At 36.7% G+C, this 21,509-nt stretch overlaps 1 protein-coding gene across 2 annotated transcripts in view; it reads left to right on the top strand.

Annotated features, from left to right (window-relative positions):
- LOC103462905 (protein kinase C-binding protein NELL1) overlaps window positions 1-15,535 on the top strand; it is a 237,735-nt gene extending 222,200 nt beyond the window's left edge. For both annotated transcript variants that reach the window (XM_008405946.3, XM_081605463.1), the window contains 4 exons: window positions 2,229-2,422; window positions 6,624-6,800; window positions 7,169-7,393; window positions 11,612-15,535. In XM_008405946.3, coding sequence (XP_008404168.2) covers window positions 2,229-2,422; window positions 6,624-6,800; window positions 7,169-7,393; window positions 11,612-11,662 — 647 coding nt within the window. In that variant the 3' untranslated portion in view covers window positions 11,663-15,535. The remainder of the gene's footprint in view (window positions 1-2,228; window positions 2,423-6,623; window positions 6,801-7,168; window positions 7,394-11,611) is intronic.
- Window positions 15,536-21,509: the final 5,974 nt, after the last annotated feature.

Here is a 21,509-nt window from a genome sequence, read left to right as displayed (position 1 = left end):
AACCAATAAACAGAAACCTATTTTCTGAGCGGTTTCAGTTTTTCCTTTTTGGTCTTTTGTTTATGCAGCACCGGCAGTGTGCTGTCAGTGTGCTATGGGAGTGATTACAGACAGCAGCTTCTGGCAGGGGAGAACAGAGCTGCTGTCAAAAGGCCTTTGGTCCTTTTTTTTCTTTCTGAACAGCTCACATTTAGGGAGGATAAAGCGAGTTAAATGCCATGGTAAAAGTTAAGGAGGGGCTTTTTTACCCAGAGGCCATGAAAAGTAGATGAAAATATCATCCACCTCTTCTCTGAATGGATTTCTTATTTTGGTTTGTTGGGGTACGGAAGAAAAAGAAGCTGACTGAGTGGGATCTTTGATGATTCAGCTAAATCTAACTATGATGCTACTAGAGTATGCAAAGTATATTCCATATATATGAAGATAAGATGGAACATAAGACTTTATTGATTTATTGCAAAGCAGATGGTGCCTTTTTTTTTCTTAAAGTGTGTATAAGGATGGCAGAGACAGCACGATGCAGCTTATCCACACAATCAAGCAAAATTTTAATCATAATTATGCCATAAAAATTATAGATCGCAGAGATCACAAAAAAGTTATAGATGCATGAATAAATTATGCAGTTAGAAGCAGAGAATTAAAAATGAAAGAGCTAGAAAGATGAATTTAAAATGCCATAGCCTAAAGAAAGAAGCTGATGGTGATGCAGTGGAAGCTTAAATATGTGGGGGTTTTGTTGGTTTCTTCTTTCTCCTGGCACGGCTGCAGAGAACATCCTCCATGTGACTCAAATGTTTCTTTATAGCTTCACTGTAAGGTAGTGTGTGTGTGTTAAACCACATAGCAATGGGAATGAAAACTTCTGATCTGAAAGGCTTCAGCAAAGTAAGAATTTCCTCACACTGCTTGTGACTGTCTGACTGCGTCAGTGTGAACATTCAATTTCCACTGCCTTACTTACCGAATGCTGTTAATTTTAAAGAATTATTGAACAACTCGGGGCTGCAATAGTAAATTGGGCAGAGCAGCAGAGTTTCTGAATGTCACATCTAGCCCATTCTGAGCTTCACAGTAAATTGAAGAAATAAGTAAAAAAAAAAAAGTTAAGGAGTTAAATATTTCCCCACTATGTGCTTTACATATATATATATATATATATATATATATATATATATATATATATATATATGTATGTGTGTGTGTGTGTGTATGTATGTTACTACAGCATTACAATCAAATGATTGATGAATAGTTGTAATTAGACCAGAAAAGTAAAAATTTTTCTGAAAAAAATCCCTTTTAATATATTTTCAGTATTCTTAGAGTCTTCATTTCTCTAGTGCAGTGTGTTTAAATTAATGCCATCCTTTAGATGGTTGAATTTTTCATTTATATATTGAATGTTTCTTAAAATCTCAACATTGTATTGGCAGTTTCTTTATTTTTTCAAAGCTGTCAGGTACTTTATCTCAGATTAATCAAATATTAAGAAAAAGTGAAATACTGGAAACTCATGGTTTCACACTCCAATCAGCTAATTAACTCCAAACACATGCAAAGGTTTTTTGATCCTGCAAATGGTTTTAATTTGATGCAAAAAAGTGTTTCCATTGTAGTTTTGTGAAAAAGCACTAATTTTGATGCAACTGAAAGCCTAATGCAACAACCTTCTATCAAAAATTATTTTTTTTTCATTAAGAAAATGTATTTTTGTTCTTCCAATATGTGCAGCTTTAAGGTAAATGGAAAAACAGCTTTCCTATTTTTATTGATCTCATATAATATTCAAATGATTTTTGGTGAAATTTGTTTTTTACATATGTTGAGATGCATCTATATGATACGAGTTTCACTTTCTAGAGTTGGTGATGAAGAACATTTATGGCAGCCTATTTATTCTAATCACTTTTAGATATACCTTTGTAAATAGCCATGGCAGAGAGTAACAGAAAAGACAAACATATGTGTAGATGTGTTAATGATTTTTGCCTTAACGTATTTATTTAGTTGGATATTTGACTTTTTTAGTATATCAAGGTTTGTTTTGTTTTTTTCAAACTTTTGCTATTGGAGTCTAATTTCAAAATTGCATGATAATACTTTACAAAAACATTTCCATCAACAATCGTAGCCTTAAATGCGAACTATAATATTTATAACTATTGCGGTAGCTATAAATCATTATTTTCTACACGTTAAAGAGTTTCTATTTTATCTTTCAGACATCGATGAGTGCACTTTGCAGACACACACCTGCTGGAATGATAGTGTGTGTGTAAACCTCCCAGGAGGCTATGACTGCATGTGCACAACTGGTCCAGGCTGCAGCGGAAACTGCCCACAAGATGAAGTTATAAGACGCAATGGAGAAGACTGGAAACCCACCTATGATCGCTGTGCTCTGTGCTCATGCAAGGTAAAGTTGAAATCAAACATACAGTGGGTCATTTTATTCAATTAGTTAAAGGAAACTAGTTCAAATGGTGTTCAGTTTGAAAGTTTCTTACCTTTTTTCAAGTTAAAAATCCAATCTCAAATTTTTATGTCAGGTCATTTTTGCCTTCAATATAAAACAGAAAAGTGAAAACTGCCAGGTTTCTTGAATTTAACCCTCTATGAAACAATAAAGTTGTTTATATTCTATTAAATGTAAGTTTAATAAAACAAAAACTTAAATAAATGTTATTTCTTTATAAAAAAAAGGCCTCCATTGCTCTGCTATTCCTCTCACAGTTAACTTCTAGTTTCTGTTATGTAAGCAGACACATTTATCAAAGCACAGCAGACTACAACAAAAGGTGTGAACAATAAAATGAGCATAAGGAGGAAACAGAAAACAAGTGTGAATCAATGCAACTGATGAGAATAAGTACAGAACAACATGGAAATAATCACGTTCAGCAGCACATGCTACACCGGCAAAATGAAATGAAGGGAGCGAAAACTGCAATAATAATCCTTTTTACTGATCTTAGGTGCTCAAATGAAAATAAAAAAATCCATTCTGTCCATCTGACGGAATTGTTCAGAGATTTATCTTGTGCCTTACAAAAATCCTCTGGCTTAGTTGTTTTTGCAGCGTTAGTGAAATGGCTAAGAGTCTCAAAAGTTAACAAATACAGTCGAGAAGAACTTCCCCTACTTTGGGAATTTTATCAGCAATGCTATTACGGTTCAGTTTTCTTTTAAAAAGGGAAAAATAAAAGTGTGTGACAGTTTTGTATCCCTATGGTGGCCTTTTCAATATCCTTGAGTATGTGTCACCAGCTCAGCCGTGTCTCTCATCAAACCTGTCCCCAGGCTAGCTGGAACACCTTGGACCAGTATATGCCATGTGACAGCAAATCAAACATATGACTAACTGCTCAAAATTCCTACAAGAATTTATTCTTGTATTTAGTCTAAGACTGAAGGTGTTTAGAGCAGGATGCAGGATATCCCTGGAGTGGAAAAAGACTGCCTGGTCATCGCATACAAGAATCTCTGATTGGTGATATTTTTTTCCTAATGCAAAATGACAGCAATTCAGCAAAAAACTCCTAATAAAACTAGTTTTTTTTTAGCATTATATAAAAGAGAAGCATCCTTCCAAATATGTTTTTACAAGTTTTAAAATATAAGTGACATGAAATATGTCTAGTTATTTCATTCTGGGTCCTCTGAGGGCTTTCTCTGAATATATTCACTGTTTAGGCCAATCTATTTTAGAGAAATGCAAAAGATCACATTTAACGTTTTTTTTAAACAGACACTTTATTTTTCTATTATTTTATCTGTATACATTAAATAGCTTTTCCCAGAATCTGTTGGTGATTATATTGTTGTCACTGTGAAAACTTGTTTGATAAAAAATCTTCAAATCTGTTCTTGTTGTCAGTTCCAGCCCAATTCTGCCACACACCTTCTGCACAGCTACCAATCCGGCACTGATTTAGCTAATATGTTCTACCCAGATTTATGAACCATACCGAAAACTTATGGAATATATCTGATGCGTCTGTCATCAGTACGAAATACACCCCCGCCTGTTTATCATTGAATTACACTGTGACAAATATTTGTGGCAGTTTAATGACTTCCTTCTGTACTCAGGAGTCATATCGAGGTAGAGAACAAACAGTGGCTGCAGGAAAGTGAGATATTGATCGCATTTGTCTTTGGGAAGGAGAGACTCTGAGATTAAGATTTATATAAAAGAGAGAAATAGGTGTTTGATCTAAAGTGACAGCTGAGAATCATGGAGCCAGTGAGCTTCAGAAAGTTAGAAACTGTCCGCTGCACGCTGCATGTCAGTTGTTCTACTTTCACTACCATTTGTTTCTTAGTGGTTGGCATGGCTTAAGACAAAACACTACTAACGTTACATTTTTTAAATATTACAGTCATAGAATATATTTCATAATGCATTATTAGATTATGACACATTTATTTCACTGACTGTCTCGCTTACTCTTTCTGTATCTTATAAATCAAAGCACATCTTGTACTGTTTTAGTGGCAGCAGCAATGCATGCAAAAGGCGACTTAATTAAACGTGATGTAGAAGTAAAAACCACAAATATCCAAAACATTTAGCTGCTCAAGTCCATTAATCGTTGCTTCAAAACCTAAAAGAACTATTCTAAAAGGAAGCAATCCAGTCACTAAATACACATTTTCATCAAGAGAAGTAAATACAGACATTAAAAAGGAATGTTACAGTTATCAATATGACTTAAGTAAGTGGCAGCCATATTGGATTTCGAGGTTGGGGTTGGTGTGAGGTTTTCAACTTTTTATTTGAAAATTTGAAGTACATTTACATTTTATTCTTGCTTGAAAATGGAAAGAAAAATGAGTCTGCATCCTTCTAGAGATCATGAAGTACTGATGGATCAGAATGCTTTATTCTTTTCTCTTGTTCATTATTCATGAAAAGTTCATGCCCTCTTGCAAAAATGTCATAGCTCTAGAACATTTTCACATTGTGTCACTTTGCAATCCCACGTGGTTTCTGAAGAAAACTGGTTGTCATGGATTTTCTTTTGAGGTACCGCCATAAATTTTTATAACAAAATAATAGGATTGGATTTAAAAAGAAGTCTACAAACGTTTTTAAGAAAACCTTTTAACAAAGCAAATCATAAGATAAGTATTTTCTTCATTAAAGTGCAGAGAAAAATAGAGTCCTAATTTGTCTTCCATTAAAGTTCTGGACAGGAATTGGCACTATTTTGCTTAGCACAGCAGTGTAGCTTTAGATTTTATTTGCAGGCGTAATCTCACTGCTGACATTAAAATTTGCAGTTTGCCATCACAAACATTCCCTGCGAGGAAGTTCCAGTAAGCGGTGCTTCCCTACATGTCAAGGCCATTACTGGACAGACCATGGCCATCAGAAATGGCACCACATAATGGAGCAGTTGCCATAGCAGGACAATATGGACCAATAAAACATTGGCCCTGCGCTGCCCTTTTATGCCATACAAAGTGATTTTAGGGCCGTCATACATTTTCTAACGACCTTTTTATGTAACATTTTTACATCTCTATAACAAAGTCTTCCTGGGGCCAGACTTGCCAGCTGTGCACAGTAAAAGGGATCATAAAGTTTTCTCTTTCCAGGTACCGGCGATGGATAGCTGTAGCTGGCAACACAGTGGCAGAGGGACGTTAATGACGAGTCTGATTCTGATGCATTTGACATTCGTTCAGATCAAAATCATTTTGATAACCTAACTGACCTAAAACAGTAAAAGTTTAGTCTCATTGCATCTGTTCATACTTCTAACTTTAAATAAAATAAAAATAATAATAATTTCTACACTGAAAAAGCACAAAATCTCACCAAGTATTGTTGCCTAGTTGCTCGTTCAAATATCGTAGTACTTGAAATAAGACAGATCTACCTTAGAAGTACCTTGTCAGCAAAAGTAATTGATGATACAGTGCTAGTTCTATATTTGCAGATGAATTTACTTATGTTTTCCCCCATGTGATAAGTGAAATAATCTGCCATTGGAGCTTGCACGTTTTCATCAATATCAAGGAATTTCTTTCACTTAAAACAAGCTTCTATATCTTGCTGATAAATTACTTTTCAGTTAGTTTTGTCTTAATTCAAGTGTACTAAAATATTTGCTATAGAACTAGACAAACAATATTTAGTAAGATTGAGCGTTTTTGCAGTGTAGCAATTCTTGGGACTTTTGTTATTAATTTGTGGATTTGTCCATATTTGTATTCAGATGTAGTTCTTTTCAGTCAGTTTTAATAATCTCTATTATTAAAACTGTTGTTTTCATTGAACTGTTGTCAATTATTTATATTCTGATTTGAGTTGCAGTCTATAGATACTGTTTTTCTCTTTCCTGTTTTATTTTGAAAATTCATTTTCTTTGTCCGCATTCCTTCCTGTGTTTGAGTTATTTTGACACCTTCTGGCAGGAGCTTCGATTCAACCTCGTCTTTGTGTGTGTTTTGTTTCTAGTTTACACACTTATTACTAAACAGGAACTCTATAGTCTTATTTAGTGTCAGAGTAAGAAGAAATATTATTAGTATCTGATTTTACTTGTGCTTGCCTTATTGAGGCTTGTGTTAATTTGCTAGTTCCTGCTGTAACCCGTATTGCACAGGATGGACAGACGTTCTGCAGGAGGAGACCCTGTGACTGTGCAGACCCAGAGGAGGATCTGTTCTGCTGTCCCAGCTGTGACAACCGGCCCAGCAGTCAGTGTCTGGACCAGAGCGGACGAACGCTGTACCGCAGTGGGGCGTCCTGGATGTACGGGTGCCAGCAGTGTCGCTGCATGGTGTGTACATATGAGCAACATACATAAAATCAACAGAAATTCACACACGTTCAGACTTTTTTTTTCTTCTTCCAATAGCATTACAGCAGTTTCTGATATTAAATTCCTTAATATGGAATTAAAGCTTAATTAGATTAAACAATGATACAGAACCTTCTTATCAATATGAAATTCAGTGCGGAGACGTCTAATGCGCTGCTCAGCTGCGTATAAAGGCTGAGATAATTACCACATTTCTAATTTGAAATGTGACAACACATTAGTGGGAGCTCTAATTTTATCTGTAGAAAAATGTGCTAAAAAGCATGAAGCAAAATTTCTGAATTCTCCTGCCTGTTTGTTTTTATTTTTGGCCTGTGCCTCTGCAGGAGGGGGAGGTCGACTGCTGGCCTTTAGTTTGTCCCGTATTATTGTGCGAGTACACGGCAGTGGCAGAGGGTGAGTGTTGCCCGCGCTGCGTCACAGAGCCCTGCTTGGCTGACAACCTGTCGTACGACATTCGGCAGACGTGCACAGACCCCACAGGTGTCACTCGCCTCAGCGGGGACACATGGCATATGCCCAAGTCGCCCTGCACTACCTGCAAGTGTAAGGTAGGTCATCAATAATCACCAAGCGACTCCTTTTCAAACTTTTAACTCCACATTGAGTTTTAAACAATGAATAGTTTAATACGACTCAGGACACATATTTTATTTAAAAAGTACTTGTTCAGTTGGTAGATAATTTCACTTATAACGAGACATTTTCCCTTGTTATAAGAGAAACATCCTGCCTGTGAAACTAGTACTTTTTCATCAATTTTACATAATTATTGACCTAAAACAAGTTTCTATATGTTGCTTAAAAGCTACTTGTAAGTTGGTTTTGTCATATTCCCAGTGGTGGGAAGTAACGAAGTACATGTACTTCGTTACTGTACTTAAGTACAGTTTTCGTGTATCTGTACTTTACTTAAGTAGATTTAATAATGGATACTTTCTACTTTTACTCCACTACATTTTACAGTAAGTATCTGTACTTTCTACTTCACTACATTTCTACAAAACTGCGCGTTACTCGTTACATCCAAGTCGCGTTGCTCTTTTTTTCCGTTAAAATGTGAAGTTCAGGGATTTAAGGTGGCGCCGTAAAATCCGAGCAATAACAGTGACTTAGTGTCTGTTGTCACCCATCGGCTCCACCTTTACTCGCACGCGGAGCTCCAGACATGCGCAGTGGTTTCCTCTGAGCGGGAGGAGATGTTTATAGCGCTGCATAAATTGATAAGGCGACATGTAAAATCAGCAGCGCTTCGCTTTCACAGACGGTGGGACTTCGTCCAACTTTTAGCGTCACTTGGAAGGAAAGCTTAAAGAAAGGTAAGATCTGTGCTAGCAAAGCTAGCTGTACTGAGACACATGTTGCATCTGATGAAAAAAAGTTGTCATTCATGCGCTGAATTATTGTGTGGAGGTGTTGACTGAGGTGTCGCATATATGGGACAACGCTGTGACCAAAGTCTGCAATATAGTGATATGACATTCAGGAACGATCCGATTCTTCTGGACGGATCTTTACTAAGTCCTAAAGGACTGAAGCCTCACTGAGAGCCGTTCTTTGTTCTCGTGTACACTGCGGTAGCTATATATATATATATATATATATATATATATATATATATATATATATATATATATATATATATAGACATTCATTTAATCGCTGAATAAGTAAAAGTTGAACGTATGAACACAGAGCATGCTCATTGCTCATTGATTGATTTCATCTCCTGTCATGGTGGCAAACATCGCAGTGGGAGGGAGGATGAAAACAGTCACGGTGCTCCTTCTGCTTGGTTACTTGTTAAGCCGTTGGACAGTGTTCATAGTTGAACGTTATTTACCGTTAATTGCGATGTTTCATTTGTGGTTTCTGACATATGCAATATGGGCAACCGCCCAGGGCGTTATTTTTCTAGGGATAGCAGGAGACATCTGCGGATTGTAGCACAGCGATGAAAGCAAAACAGAATGAAGTGAGTTTTAATTGATACTGGTTAAATATATTTCAGCTCTAAGTATTTAATATCTAAGTGTTTTTATGGGAATGTGGATCTTTCAGATCAATCTGAAAACCAATTTTGATAGGTAAACTTAATGTTATTGTGTCATTTAGCGCGGGGCGCTGGTCTTGGTCTCGGGTTCGGTGATCTTGACTACAACTCTGCTACATGGCTCCTTGGTTGCATGTCCTTCACCCCGCCCGCACCTTCTTTACATCCCCTTTCAGTTAGATTTCTTTCTAAATAAATGTGACTAATGAAGTTCATGTTATGTTAGGACAGGAGACAAAATGTTTCCATCCCTGAAATTATGATTCATAGAATCACATATCTAAGCCTAAACTGTTACAGAGAATAAACACAATAAGAACATGTTTAATCTATGGTAGTGTTAATTAAAATGGCACATTTCTGATGTATTAAAATTAAATACGATCGGCACACTTAATGATATTAGCGATTAGGTAATGCATTCAGCGAGTACTTTTACTTTTAATACTTAAGTATTTTTAAAAGCCAGGACTTTTTTACTTTTACTTAAGTAAAATGTTAATGTGGTACTTTGACTTTTACTTAAGTACATTTTTGACTGTGTATTTGTACTTTTACTTAAGTAAATTTTTTCAGTACTTTCTCCACCACTGCATATTCCAAACATGCTAATATAGTTGCATTAGAAAGTAGACCAAAAATACTTAGACTTTATATTTTTTGCAATGTTTTCCATCCTTAGTAAGATATAAAGTTTTATGCCTTCCTGAACTAAAATGAGCAAAAATCCAGTTTAGTTTTATTAAGTCTTGAGTGTTTCTCCTTTAAAGTAAAATCCAGTCCCGTTGTGTTTATTGGCCCTTTTTTTTTTTTATTCCAGGTTTGGATTTGAACAAAAAAAGAAGTTAAGCTACTGTTTTGTACAACTCATTGATTTCTGAATTCACTACAACTCAAGTGAAAAATCAAAAGTAAACATGATCTGCTGAGCCAAAATAATGCCATATCTGCACTGGGGAATCGGACAGGTTGCAGTAAACCATAATTATCCTTTGAGTTGAACACTTCATTATCTCAGCTTGATCTAATTCCCTTCACTTCTCTAAAACGGTTTTCAACTGCTTTCAATGTGAAGGTAACAATTAGCCCAACGTTCACTCGAAAACTTCCCAGAACTTGTAAAATGGTTTTCATTAAACCACTGATTAAAAAGGGATACAATAGATTGTTGTGTCATCTCTAACTACCAGCCAACCGACAAGTTTCCCCTGCAAGCAAGAGTTTGTGACAGCACTGTGTTTAACATTTCCCACAGTGACCTCAGACTTAACACTTATTAAAGAAAGTTTTCTGTGCTTCATTGTTTTGGGCAACATAGAAAGGAAAGTAACAGAACAACAGCATTTGGAAAAAGGTATTAAATGTTGCTATCTTAATTGCTTAAAATGCCATTTTAAAAAGGTGATTTGAACCAACCTACATACCAAAACCTGAACATTATTTTCCCTTATGTGACAGAATAAAGCTCATGTGTGATTATATCTTTTAACTGCTTCTTTCTCCCACTTTATCTGTTTTTTTAGTTGCACCCAACAACTTTAGAAAGAGTGTAATTTTTGTGCCTACACATCCTGCTACAATGTGATCTTACATAAATCGAATCAAGACTTCTGGGGGACAGCAGCTCCTTTAGGGGTGTCATAACACCGTTCCCACTACCTCCCACTTTACAGCTGCTTGCCAACTCGGCTCTTTCCAGTTCAGAGATGGAGCAGTCAGTTGCATACGTTCTGTATTTATTTCATTCATCTTTTTTTTAACAACACCTGCCAGTGATAATAATAATAATAAAAAATAAACATCCCAAGTAATTCAGGCAACAGAACTTTCTGCAGCATTCATTTTTTTGACTACCATGACCCAGATCAGAGAATTTACGTCAACATCTTTGGTATCAGCAGCTGTTGTGCAGACAGATCAGGGTCACACTGTGAACCTGGTCTATATAAGGACCCCTGCTGCTGAGTAAGTCCATACGCTTGATTGATGTCGTTAGAGACATAGTTTGGCTTGGCTTTGGCTGACCTGACATAAAGGTTTCTGTAATGACACAGTAGCAGGTCATACACTCCATTACTCAGTAATATCGTATAGAAATTGAATAAAATATGATTTGAAATTTGAAGCTCAGTTATAAGATGTTAACTCTTGAAACAGTTATCAGGTATACAAATCCTTTGTAAAAAAAAAAAAAAGAAACAGCAAATGTTGATAGTTTTAATGAGATCCGTTTTGAGCACACAGGCATATCTGATGCAGCAAATAAAAAATTCACAGGATCTAAAAAAAACTAAAAGGAATGAGTAGAAAACAAGACTTGTCAAAAATATGTCTATTTAAAAGATGTTAGCCATAAAGCTTTTATGACCTATGATTTTGTATTTGTCTCAGTTGTGCATAAGTTAAATAACATCACTGACAAAATGACAGTTAGTCAGACATTTTGTTCTCCATTTATAAAATTGTTCAGCTTTGATGTTCAGTCCCCTGAGTTCTTCTCTCCATATTGGGTGAAAATGTATGTGTGGCATGTTGAAATACAATTTATAAATAAACTCTGCACTTTTGCTTAAACTCTACCAGCTTTTTCTAAAATCTGAAGTCTTGTTAGGCAACAGTGGCCCAGTCTCTGGACTTTACAATCAACATGTATAATGTATAGCCGTCTGCATTATTTAATGCTCCCTCTGTTGTCTTGTCATGCTGTGGTGTTCAGAACGGGAACGTTTGCTGCTTGGTGGAGCTCGACTGCCTTCAGAACAACTGAAACTCATTCCTCCTCCTCTTCTCACTACGGGACTGTCACACGGCCTCCTCCATCAGACAACCTTCCCACTGGATCCATAAGACAGACTTGCACACAAAAGTGTGCATGACAGTGAGTGCACAGGAAGCACACACTGGGCAGACTTTGCGTGTCGAAGCGGCATCCTTTTGCTGCAACTCTGACAGCGAGCGAGCGAGTGTGTGTGTGTGAGGCTCAGGAGAAGATCCGAGGTCATCGTCACACTAAGTGTTGTATATGTGTCTTTGTGTTTGTTTTTTATCGCTTAATGTCTCAAGAAGATGTGTACAAACCCTAACAAGCTACCACAGACAAGCAGGTGGTCACATGTTTCGGTGCTCCATACATCTGTACTTCTTAAATATTGGCTCACTCTGGATTGGTCGTCTAAAGAAGATATCACAAAACAGGTTCACCTTTAATGTTTTGTCTCATTGAAAGAACTGGTAGTTTTAATAAAACCACAGAATGTGAAGAATTTAACCTTTAACTGATGTGAAGTGGAATCAGTTTCCAGTCCGGCATCAAGTTGCTCTTGTTGGTGATTTTTCAAATTTGATAAATAATCTTGCTCCTGTTTTATGCATAGAAAGTAACATTTTGTGATGTTAACATTTTGTTTTGTTTTTTTAAATCATAATGTGGTAATCAAAGCTTCATTGTAATTATGATTTGCTGTCTTGTCTTCTCATCATAAAAGTGACCACAACTTGTATGTCATATATTTAATTTGATCTTGCACTTTTCTGCTTGCTTTGCAGCTCCAATTGACTGTATGAAAATAAACTCATTAATAAAAGAGTACAATATCTTAGTGTTTATAAAGCTGGATATTACCAACATACATTTTTGTTGTAGGTCTGCAGGTTTTTGGATGAAAATGAAAACACTTCTCTGATGGTTTTGATCTGTTGGTGATATAGATCTGCTTTCTTTATAGGTTAGAAAAACACCAAACACAGAATAAACCACGTCCTTCCCAGTTTCCAGCCTCTGAACAGGGCCATATTTTTTTTAAAATATTTTCCTCTGCATCACTGTCATCTCTCTAATGATGATGATGATGACCAGATGCTAACATTTAACAACAGCACTCACATTATCAATGCTGTGTGATGTGTCACTACCACTTCTTGCAGGTCAGAACAAACACCAGCCCAAGCTGTTGATTAAATCAGTGGAGCTTAGCGATGGGCTGGACTTCTGCTGCATCTCCCAGGGCTCTGCATCCTCAGCACCATATGCCACAAAGAAAAGCAGAGGGACAAAAAAAAGAAAGCTGGTGAGGGGGGGCAAGGGGGATAATTAAAGCCATGTCACGCAGCCCTGGATTTGAGTATGCCAAGAGGTCACCAAGTGTTGAATCTGTTTACAGACAGCCAGGCTTAATAAGGCGGCACAGTCCTGTGCTTTTACTGCTACAGTTCTGACACCTCCATGCTTTCCTGCTTCACTTCTATGCTCCAAAGCCTCTCTCCAGTGTCCTCACGTTTGTGCAGAGTAAATGTTTTCTCCAAAGTTTCAGTGTTGTTCTGGTTGCAGTGTAGTCAATTGCAGACCACCAGAAATTCAAAAATTACACTATCCGGGATTTTTGGTAAAAGCACGCACCGTGGCAAATGTTACGATCATGGAACAATAGCTGCGATCACATGGTTTGTTTCTGATTTTAATTTGTAACTGCAGATCATAGTGTTCTTGTTTAGAACTGGAATTAACCTAATTTCTATTTGGTTTTATCACTTCTTAAAATGTATTCAGGTGAAAGTCAAATGTGGCACTGAGGGGCACAGATACTCATCATGCTGAAAATAAATTGTGAAAATTGTGGCTAAACTTTGCAAGTATTGTTTCACTGACGGTGAATTGCAGAAGTACTTAGAACCCCAGAACTTTTCCAAATAGCATCATATAACAACCACGTACCTCACTGCCTGTTAATGGGATTTTATCTGGTAGAGCAGCAGCAAATGGTTACAAAGATTTTATGTGTAGATAGACTTAGGCTCAATAAACTTGATGTAAAGCATTTATGAACAGCAGATTTTAATGCCTGACATAAATTCTCTCTATTTGGCCTTTGAATGAGCCATTCAAGAACATAAACATTCTTCGATTGAAACCTGGTCATTGTCGCTCTGACTGTATATCTATTGTTTCTCCTACTTGAATGTAAAGATTTTTCAGGTCCCATTTTCCGAGAAGCTGCCAGTCAAACAGAGAAGCATGTTTATGTTACATGTCATTCCTTGTTAATGTTCTCTTAAAAACAGAAGAACTGGATTTAAATTGAGATTAAATTACGCAACAGTGAACTCCACCTACTAGGACACTTCTGTCAACTAGCTGCACTGGATTTTACTGATGGTTGCCGGAATAACGGGGGCTGAATACAAATGAATTTCTCACTTTTCAAGTTTCCATTTGTACAAATGTTAATATGTATTATTTTAATTGTTAATTGGGTTTGGATCATATTTTGAATTTACTTTTGAGCTGCTTTGTGTTGACCTACCAAATAAAATAGTAGCAAACTTTGAAGTTTGTGGTTGTAGTATGACAACACATGGAAAAGTTTAACAGGTGTGAATAGTTTGACAAGGTACTGTAGATGAAGATGCATTTTATTGAGAGTTTTTTGCACAAATCAACTTCATTGGCTTCTGCTAATTGTCTGTAGTTACCGAAAAATAACTGTTGTTCTGCAATTCAACCACCATTCAAGCTTGTTTTGTTTTCCAGTACGCCATATTGGATATCACCAGCATGTTTGTTTCTTTCCACTATTTCATAATGCAATTCACGTTGTAAAAAGGAAACTGTTCGTTGTACAGAAAGCACACACACACACGCACACACACACACACAAATTCATTTAATGTGAACTCTGTCTATATTAGTTGAAAGCAGAAATTTGTACAAAAACTGAATAAGATTTCGAGATTTCTCTGTTGACTGATTTGATATAAAATGACTGCTGTACTACACTATTTGTAAGTCTGTGTGTAAATGTTTTACATACTGACAAAATACAAAAAAATATTTTTGTGTTCATAGACGAATTGTGTTAATTTCAGTTTACCGATTTTTCTTTGGTGTACAAGTTCAGTTTTGCTGTAAATACTGTGTAAATGGACGGGAACTGTAAAAAAAAAAAATGATTATGTGAATAATTCTCACTACCACAGCTTCTTAGGATCTGAGTGTTGTAAGTTATATAAGAGAGAAGCAACATTTCTATTGTTTTTACTATTTATTTATTTTTATATTCTTGCCTTAACCCTTTTTCGTATTCATCAGTTTGTCTTTTTCACTGTTTTAGGATTTAACTTGTCTGAATGTGTATATACAAATACTTCATTAAAACTCAACAGAAATATTCTTTTGACATGATGAACATGAACATGCAGTTTTTTCAGGCATCTTTTCCAGCTATTAAGAAGATGACATGGACTTTTCCTTGAACCAGTCTTTGTTTCCCTCCCCACCCAAACATATTTCTGTAATCTGAACTGAGTTATCTTGTTCACTTGAACCACAAAATTGAATTGTATACATATGTAAAAAAAGAAAGCATTTTGCTTGTTTTACTTGATATTAAGAGATCAACAATGTGTTTCTGCTTTCTTTTATTTATTTATTTTTAAAGAAAGCAGGTCCAAATCTTCTAGCAATTGATGTGCTGTTTTTCATAGAAGACCGCCATGAAGAAACCCACAGGTTTGCTCATTGCCAGATCAGAGTGCCCAATGTAGTTTTACTCAAAGGGTTAAGTGTCATTTAAAGACTGTGTTGTGAAAAGAATTTGCTGTGAACTAATTCTCCTGTTAATAAATACTTAAGTTGTTTACTTTATCCCTATGTGTGTATTTAGTGTGAAACCATGACATTGGTTTCACTTCCTGCTCCAGCTTTGTGACAAGATACCAACAAAATAATTGCACTTAACTAAGTTTTATAATTTTGTGCTAGTAAATTAGAAGAAGAAAAAAAACAGTTGGTAGAAAGCTTGTAAAAGATGTTATCAAGGGAAAATGTTCTTAATAGTAAAAACATAGTAGGTAATGGGTAAAACCCCAACAGTAACATCTCATTTTTATTAGAGGGGTATCAATTAAGAAATATGTTTTCATCAAAATTATTAGAATGCAATCACCTGACAGCTTATAATAAAATGTTAATGTAAAATAGCAATATTTGTGCAGTACTAGGTATATATTTTCCTTGTTTATACCCACTTGTCCCTGCAGGCCTTTTTACAAACAGAGCAAAAAATGGAAACCCTTGTAGCACTAAACATACAAGACTTAGTGTAGATAATGTAGGCATTCAAACTCTTAAGTTCATTCACTTTTTCCATACATTTTTCTCTATTTACCTACTTCTGCATATTTTCTACCGTTTCAACCATTCAGTTTTACCATACTTTAATCACCGAGGTCATTATGACTATGTATTTTGGTATTGATTTGCAGTTTATGAAATATTCAGCTTTTTGCACTCATCTTGGGCCCCATAAAAATGAGTGGAACATCCCATAATACCAGAAAAATACTGCTAAAACCTTTAAGCTTTACTGAGCAGCTCACATGTAACTGCTTCCACATATTTTAAGCTAGAAATCCAATTCAAACTTTAGTCTTACTATTCAAATATGTCTGTGTATTTCAGATTTTTTATATCTTTAACAGATTTCAGAAAATCCTTCAGGTTTTGCTCACATTATGCCGAGTCTTTAGAAGAAAAAAAACAGACCCCGTAGCTCTGAAGGTTCCCAGTTTAACCCTACTCCTAACCCACAATCCCTCCCTCCAATCCTTCATTAAATCTTCCACCCAAACCTCTTTCCTTCCAACCCTTATTCTTTCCAACCCTATTTTTAGTCTTTCTTTAAAACCTCTTCCCAAACCTAATTCCAACACTTTTCCCAACGCTTCTTCCAATGTTTAGCCATTTGAGTCACTGGATCTGGTGCTAACAGATGAGATTATACTATCCACAACAGATCTTACTGTAAAACTTGGAAAGACCTACGCTTCTTTAAGAAGTAAAATCTCCTCTTTCTGTTTGAAGAAGCTTCATTACTGCATCTCCAATCTCTTTGTACTCATCTTTTGGACCATCTCTGACACACCCTACGACTGTAGAATCGTCATTGTATTTCTGCAAATGGCAGGAGTCTGTTTTGTACCAGAAGTCAGAAGCGTGCAGAGTGAAATAGAGTGGTGAGAGTACAGTTCCCTGTGGTGCTCCTGAACACCTGGTCAGACACATGACTCTTCAGTCTGAAACTGTGGTCTGTTTGTCAGGCAGTGATCCAGAAGACCTGTGTGGAGTTACGGGATAAATTAAATGAGGCTGGATTCTTTAAGGTAAATGCAACAAAGCTATACAGATGGAATCAGTCAGAATTACCACAGAAGATGGATAAATGCTTTTCATGCACCGTTTAATGGAAGCTCATAAAGGATAATATCCCTATGCTTTAAGTATGAGGTCCTAAAAATGTCTCAATAGACTTCTTCAAAGTTCCCAATAGATACAGTGCTATACAGAAGTGCATGGAAGCTTGTGCTTGTTCAAGGATAAGATTGTTATTTTGATGCTGTAATTTGGGAAACATTTCTCATGAGCAGCTCTATCAACGTTTCTCAAGTGTGTGAGAAAGAATGAAAGTGAAGCAATGTCGTATGATTTATATATTTTTTTGCACAACTAAAATCAATAAATCTATAATGTCTAGACAGAAACCACCAGTTTATCAAAAGAGAGTTTAGACATGGAAGAGAAGAATGGCAAAAAAGATTCAGTGGTCTTTCAAGACTTAAAGTAAATTCTAACAGAAAGCCAACCGTGGTGTGGTGACCAATTCAGATTTTCACTTGCTCCAAGAATAAAGTGATGTCGCATCATGTTCATATGACTGTAAGATTTATCAAAAGGCATTTGAACCAGAAGGTTAAATGGGCTTTAAAAGGACAAACAACCTGTGTGTGAATGTCTGATAATAAACCAGAGTTAGGATTATCCAAACCGTTTCTTCTTGCTAAACGCCAAAATGATGACAGAAAAAATATATTTGAAACTTTTGTTTTCAACTGTATATGTTTGATTGGTACAATAACTGGCATCCATTAAAATACAATTTGGAAGCTGAAGTGTTTCATAAAACAGAAAGCTCAAAGGAAGCACCAGAACATGTTCTGGCCTTGTGGACATCTTGTGTGACTGCAGCAATTTTAAACTGAAAACGATATTCTTCTATTTAGTGAAACTTACAAAGAATTTGGAAACGTTGAGATAAGAAAAGCTATACTGCTGTAATCACATTTCATGTCAAACATTTTAATGTTGCTTTGTGTCATTCAGATAGCACCTATTGTAAGAGTTTTGTCACACCAATCCATCTGTTGTATTTTTGAACCTGATTTAATGCATAATAATAGTTTGATGTGCTTGTTAACATTTCAGTTTTCTCTGCAGTGAAAATGAACTTTGAAGGTATTAAAGTGTCACAAAGGTTTCCTTTTTAATGAGAGAAACCGCTGAATGTCAACAATCGGTTGCAGCTTTAACACTCAGGAGAATACATACTTTTTAATACAAAACAAGAATTAATATGTTATCCGTCCCAGCGGGTCTCCATGCGCATCTGTTTGTCGCAGATCAGAGGGAATATCTTCATGTTAAATGATAAAGTGAGTTGTCTCTGTGGGGGAAACACGTTTTGTTAGCAGCACTGGGGAAGGGTTCAGTCAATTAACCTGCCGTCAGTCAACTGTACAGCTAGTGCTCTTTCCTCAACATTCTGTCATGGTCATGGTGAGCGGTGGCAGCTGTACCCTTGTGCTCTCTGTCCGTCACAACCTGAGCTCCCTTTGGCCGGGAGTGGCTCCCCCCAACGGTGTTTACCATTCATGGGCTGGAACCTCGGAAGCAACCACTGAGGTGATGGAGTGACTCCCTAAGCAACAATTCTCATCTACTGTATGCATCCAGGGAAGGGAATACAACAGCCATCTATGCATGACCTTATGATGGGAAATTGATTTTTCTATATGAACTTTAATCTAACTTTAAATCTAATGTATTATGCTTTCGGATTTGCTTCTGAATAGAGCATCAACAGAACAGTGGTCGCCATCATCGCCTCCTCCTGCAACAAACGTTGCATTGCATTGTAAACCAGAGCAGCCGCATTGTAATGCAAAATCCAATACAACAACAAGGATTAAAGCAGCTTAGATGGCTATTGACAACCTGTCCAATCAATGCATGTATAATTTTAGATCTCAGGTGGGCCAGGGACAAGTTGAGACATCATGCCACAACTGACCCAGTGGTCCCATGAAGGAGGAACATGGAGCAGATGTGGACTACTCCTTTCCTTCATTTCCTTGTGCAAGATCTTAAGGTGGTAACACCAATAATTATCATACTAATTTGCCTGTTTACTTGTTTATGAAAAAAGTCCCAGGGAAATAAAAAAGCACATTGTTCTGCAAGCAATCAAATGGTCATAACTGAAAGAAAGCAGCATTAATGCTTATAATCTTTTGCTGGAACAAGCTGGAGCAGCTCCATCTTCATCAGTCTGTTATTCTGTGCTTGGTAGAGTTTCTTTCTTTCTCATGGGCAAATTTATATCTACATCACATCAGCAGAGATGGAATTGAATATTTACCTTTTAATCTAACCACTGCTATAAATACACATTTGTATTGTTAGTGAAAAAAGAGAAAAATGGTAATTAAGCTGTAGGATATGTGATGAAAATACATCAGGTGTGTTTTTTACAGACTAGTGAACACACACATGGGCATGTTTGAACATGTTTCACAGCTCTTTTTCATTTCTTGTGTAAAAATAACTTTAAAGTGCATCGAGAAGGTAATAAGATATAACAACAGCTGTCACGACACCATCACATGCAAGCAACTGCAGTGGAATTTAAAACACGTTTTTAGATTTGTTTTTCTGATCATTACAAAAATAAACCAATACTAAAAAGGATTTTTGCAACAGAAGTTGAAACTACCGAGTGCTAATAAACAACAAAGGTTGTGAAGTGGGGAGCTGCAGGGTGCTGCAGCACATCCTAATGGATACCAGGGAGAATGCATATACTCTCATTTTACTTTGCATCATGACCACTGTCACTTATAGACTAAGCATACAATGTTAGTGTAATGCTGCCAAAAGTCAGAGATTCAGGGTTAAATGTCGGAGTAACATTTAACCATGAGTGCAAAGAGAGAGAGGCACACGAGTGACTAACAACTGGTGAACATGGTTCTGTGAAACTTTGGATCATGTGACTTTAGTTGATTATCATACATTTTTTGCAGCCATGTAGTGAGAAAAATGTACGCACTGAGCTGGAAGTTTCAAAACTATGTTTGAAGTAACTTCTCAAACTTTTAAGGCTGAGTTCTGCTTAAAGTAGCCCACTATCAAACAACAACAGTCATTGTTACTCAACTAGGTCCTGGACTTTTCCTCTTTCAAAAGGAAGTACTTTTTGCTGAAATAAAAATTAAGGGATTAATCTTCTGCTGCGCTATTTCGCATTTGGTGGCAGCTTGATAGATGTGTGTGAGAGCCTGCCAGTGCCAGCAGAGCTCCGACAGGTGGCCGAGCCGTGTTGGAGAGAGTTCTGGAAATCAGTGGATCCAAGCCAGCAGAGCTCCGCCAGACAAAGTGTCTGCAGCCAGGTGCTGTTGCTTCACCATGTCACCAGGGGTGCTGATTTGCTGAATCCCACAAAAAAATCAAACATGAAATATTACGCATAATGGAGGCCAATTTTCTTGTAGGGTGTTTTAACACCTGATAGTTTGGTAGACTGGATCAGGGACCAAAGTTGCAAGATTTGCTACATTTTTTTCTTTTTTGAAGGTTTTGTTGGCTCTAGTGCCCCCCCCCCCCCCTGGAAGTAGTTTGATGGGTAGGGGGGCAATGTGAGAGGGGGAAGACATGCAGCAAATGTCACCTGGCCGGGAATCAAACCTGTGGCCACCACCACGAGAACCAAGGCCTCAATACGTGGATTGTGCCCTGCCCCTGCGCCACCACATTTGCTACATTTTTACCTGCTGCTTTCACACTGCACTTTGTCAAATGAAAAACCCTTTGAAGGGAAAATAAACAAAAACCTCTGAAGAAAACAACTTCTGTCGTCATAAAAAGTAAAAAAAAATATATAAAAATGGAGAGGCACTGTAGCAGTGCTAGCTTTTGTTTTGCCTGTGTTTACCCAGAATGCCCTGTGCTATAGTCTGCTTCTGTACCTTTTGTGAACCGGACCTCCTTGGCAAAGGAACTAGAGTTTGGTTTAAGCGGACTAGTGTGAACTGGTGTGAATACACCCTGACTGACTTAACGCAAAAAGAATATTAAGAAGCAACTTAATATTAGGTATTACTGCTATGCCTTATGACAGCAAACTTTTTTCTGCATTGAGAAATTATAGATATTTTCACCTTTGGACTGGGAAAAAGGGCTGACAAGTCACAGATGTAGTGCAGAACTAAGCATTTAGCTGTGATAGATGTGATTTTTTATATTCTTTTGCTGTCTTACATGATTTACTGGCACTTAGTGTCAGTTAGACATCAAAACAATTTGAATGATAAATTCCCAACCTTATGTAAGCTATTATTAAAATGTTTCAAAAAGCTTCCCATTCACATACTCACATTACACAGGCCACTTAGGCATCAGCATTTAGTTGGAATTTAGTATCTGTCCATTTGACGAATGCAAGTCTTGTTGACTGCCTTTTATCTCCAGTTTGGTCTACATCTTCCGAGTAAAATACACAACCAGT

Source organism: Poecilia reticulata, chromosome 3 (genome assembly GCF_904066995.2).
Source record: "Poecilia reticulata chromosome 3, P_reticulata-male-v2, whole genome shotgun sequence".
In the NCBI taxonomy this organism is placed as follows: Eukaryota; Metazoa; Chordata; class Actinopteri; order Cyprinodontiformes; family Poeciliidae; genus Poecilia; species Poecilia reticulata.
Note: the sequence above shows the minus strand (reverse complement) of the source record. Positions and strands in the feature narration are given on the sequence as shown.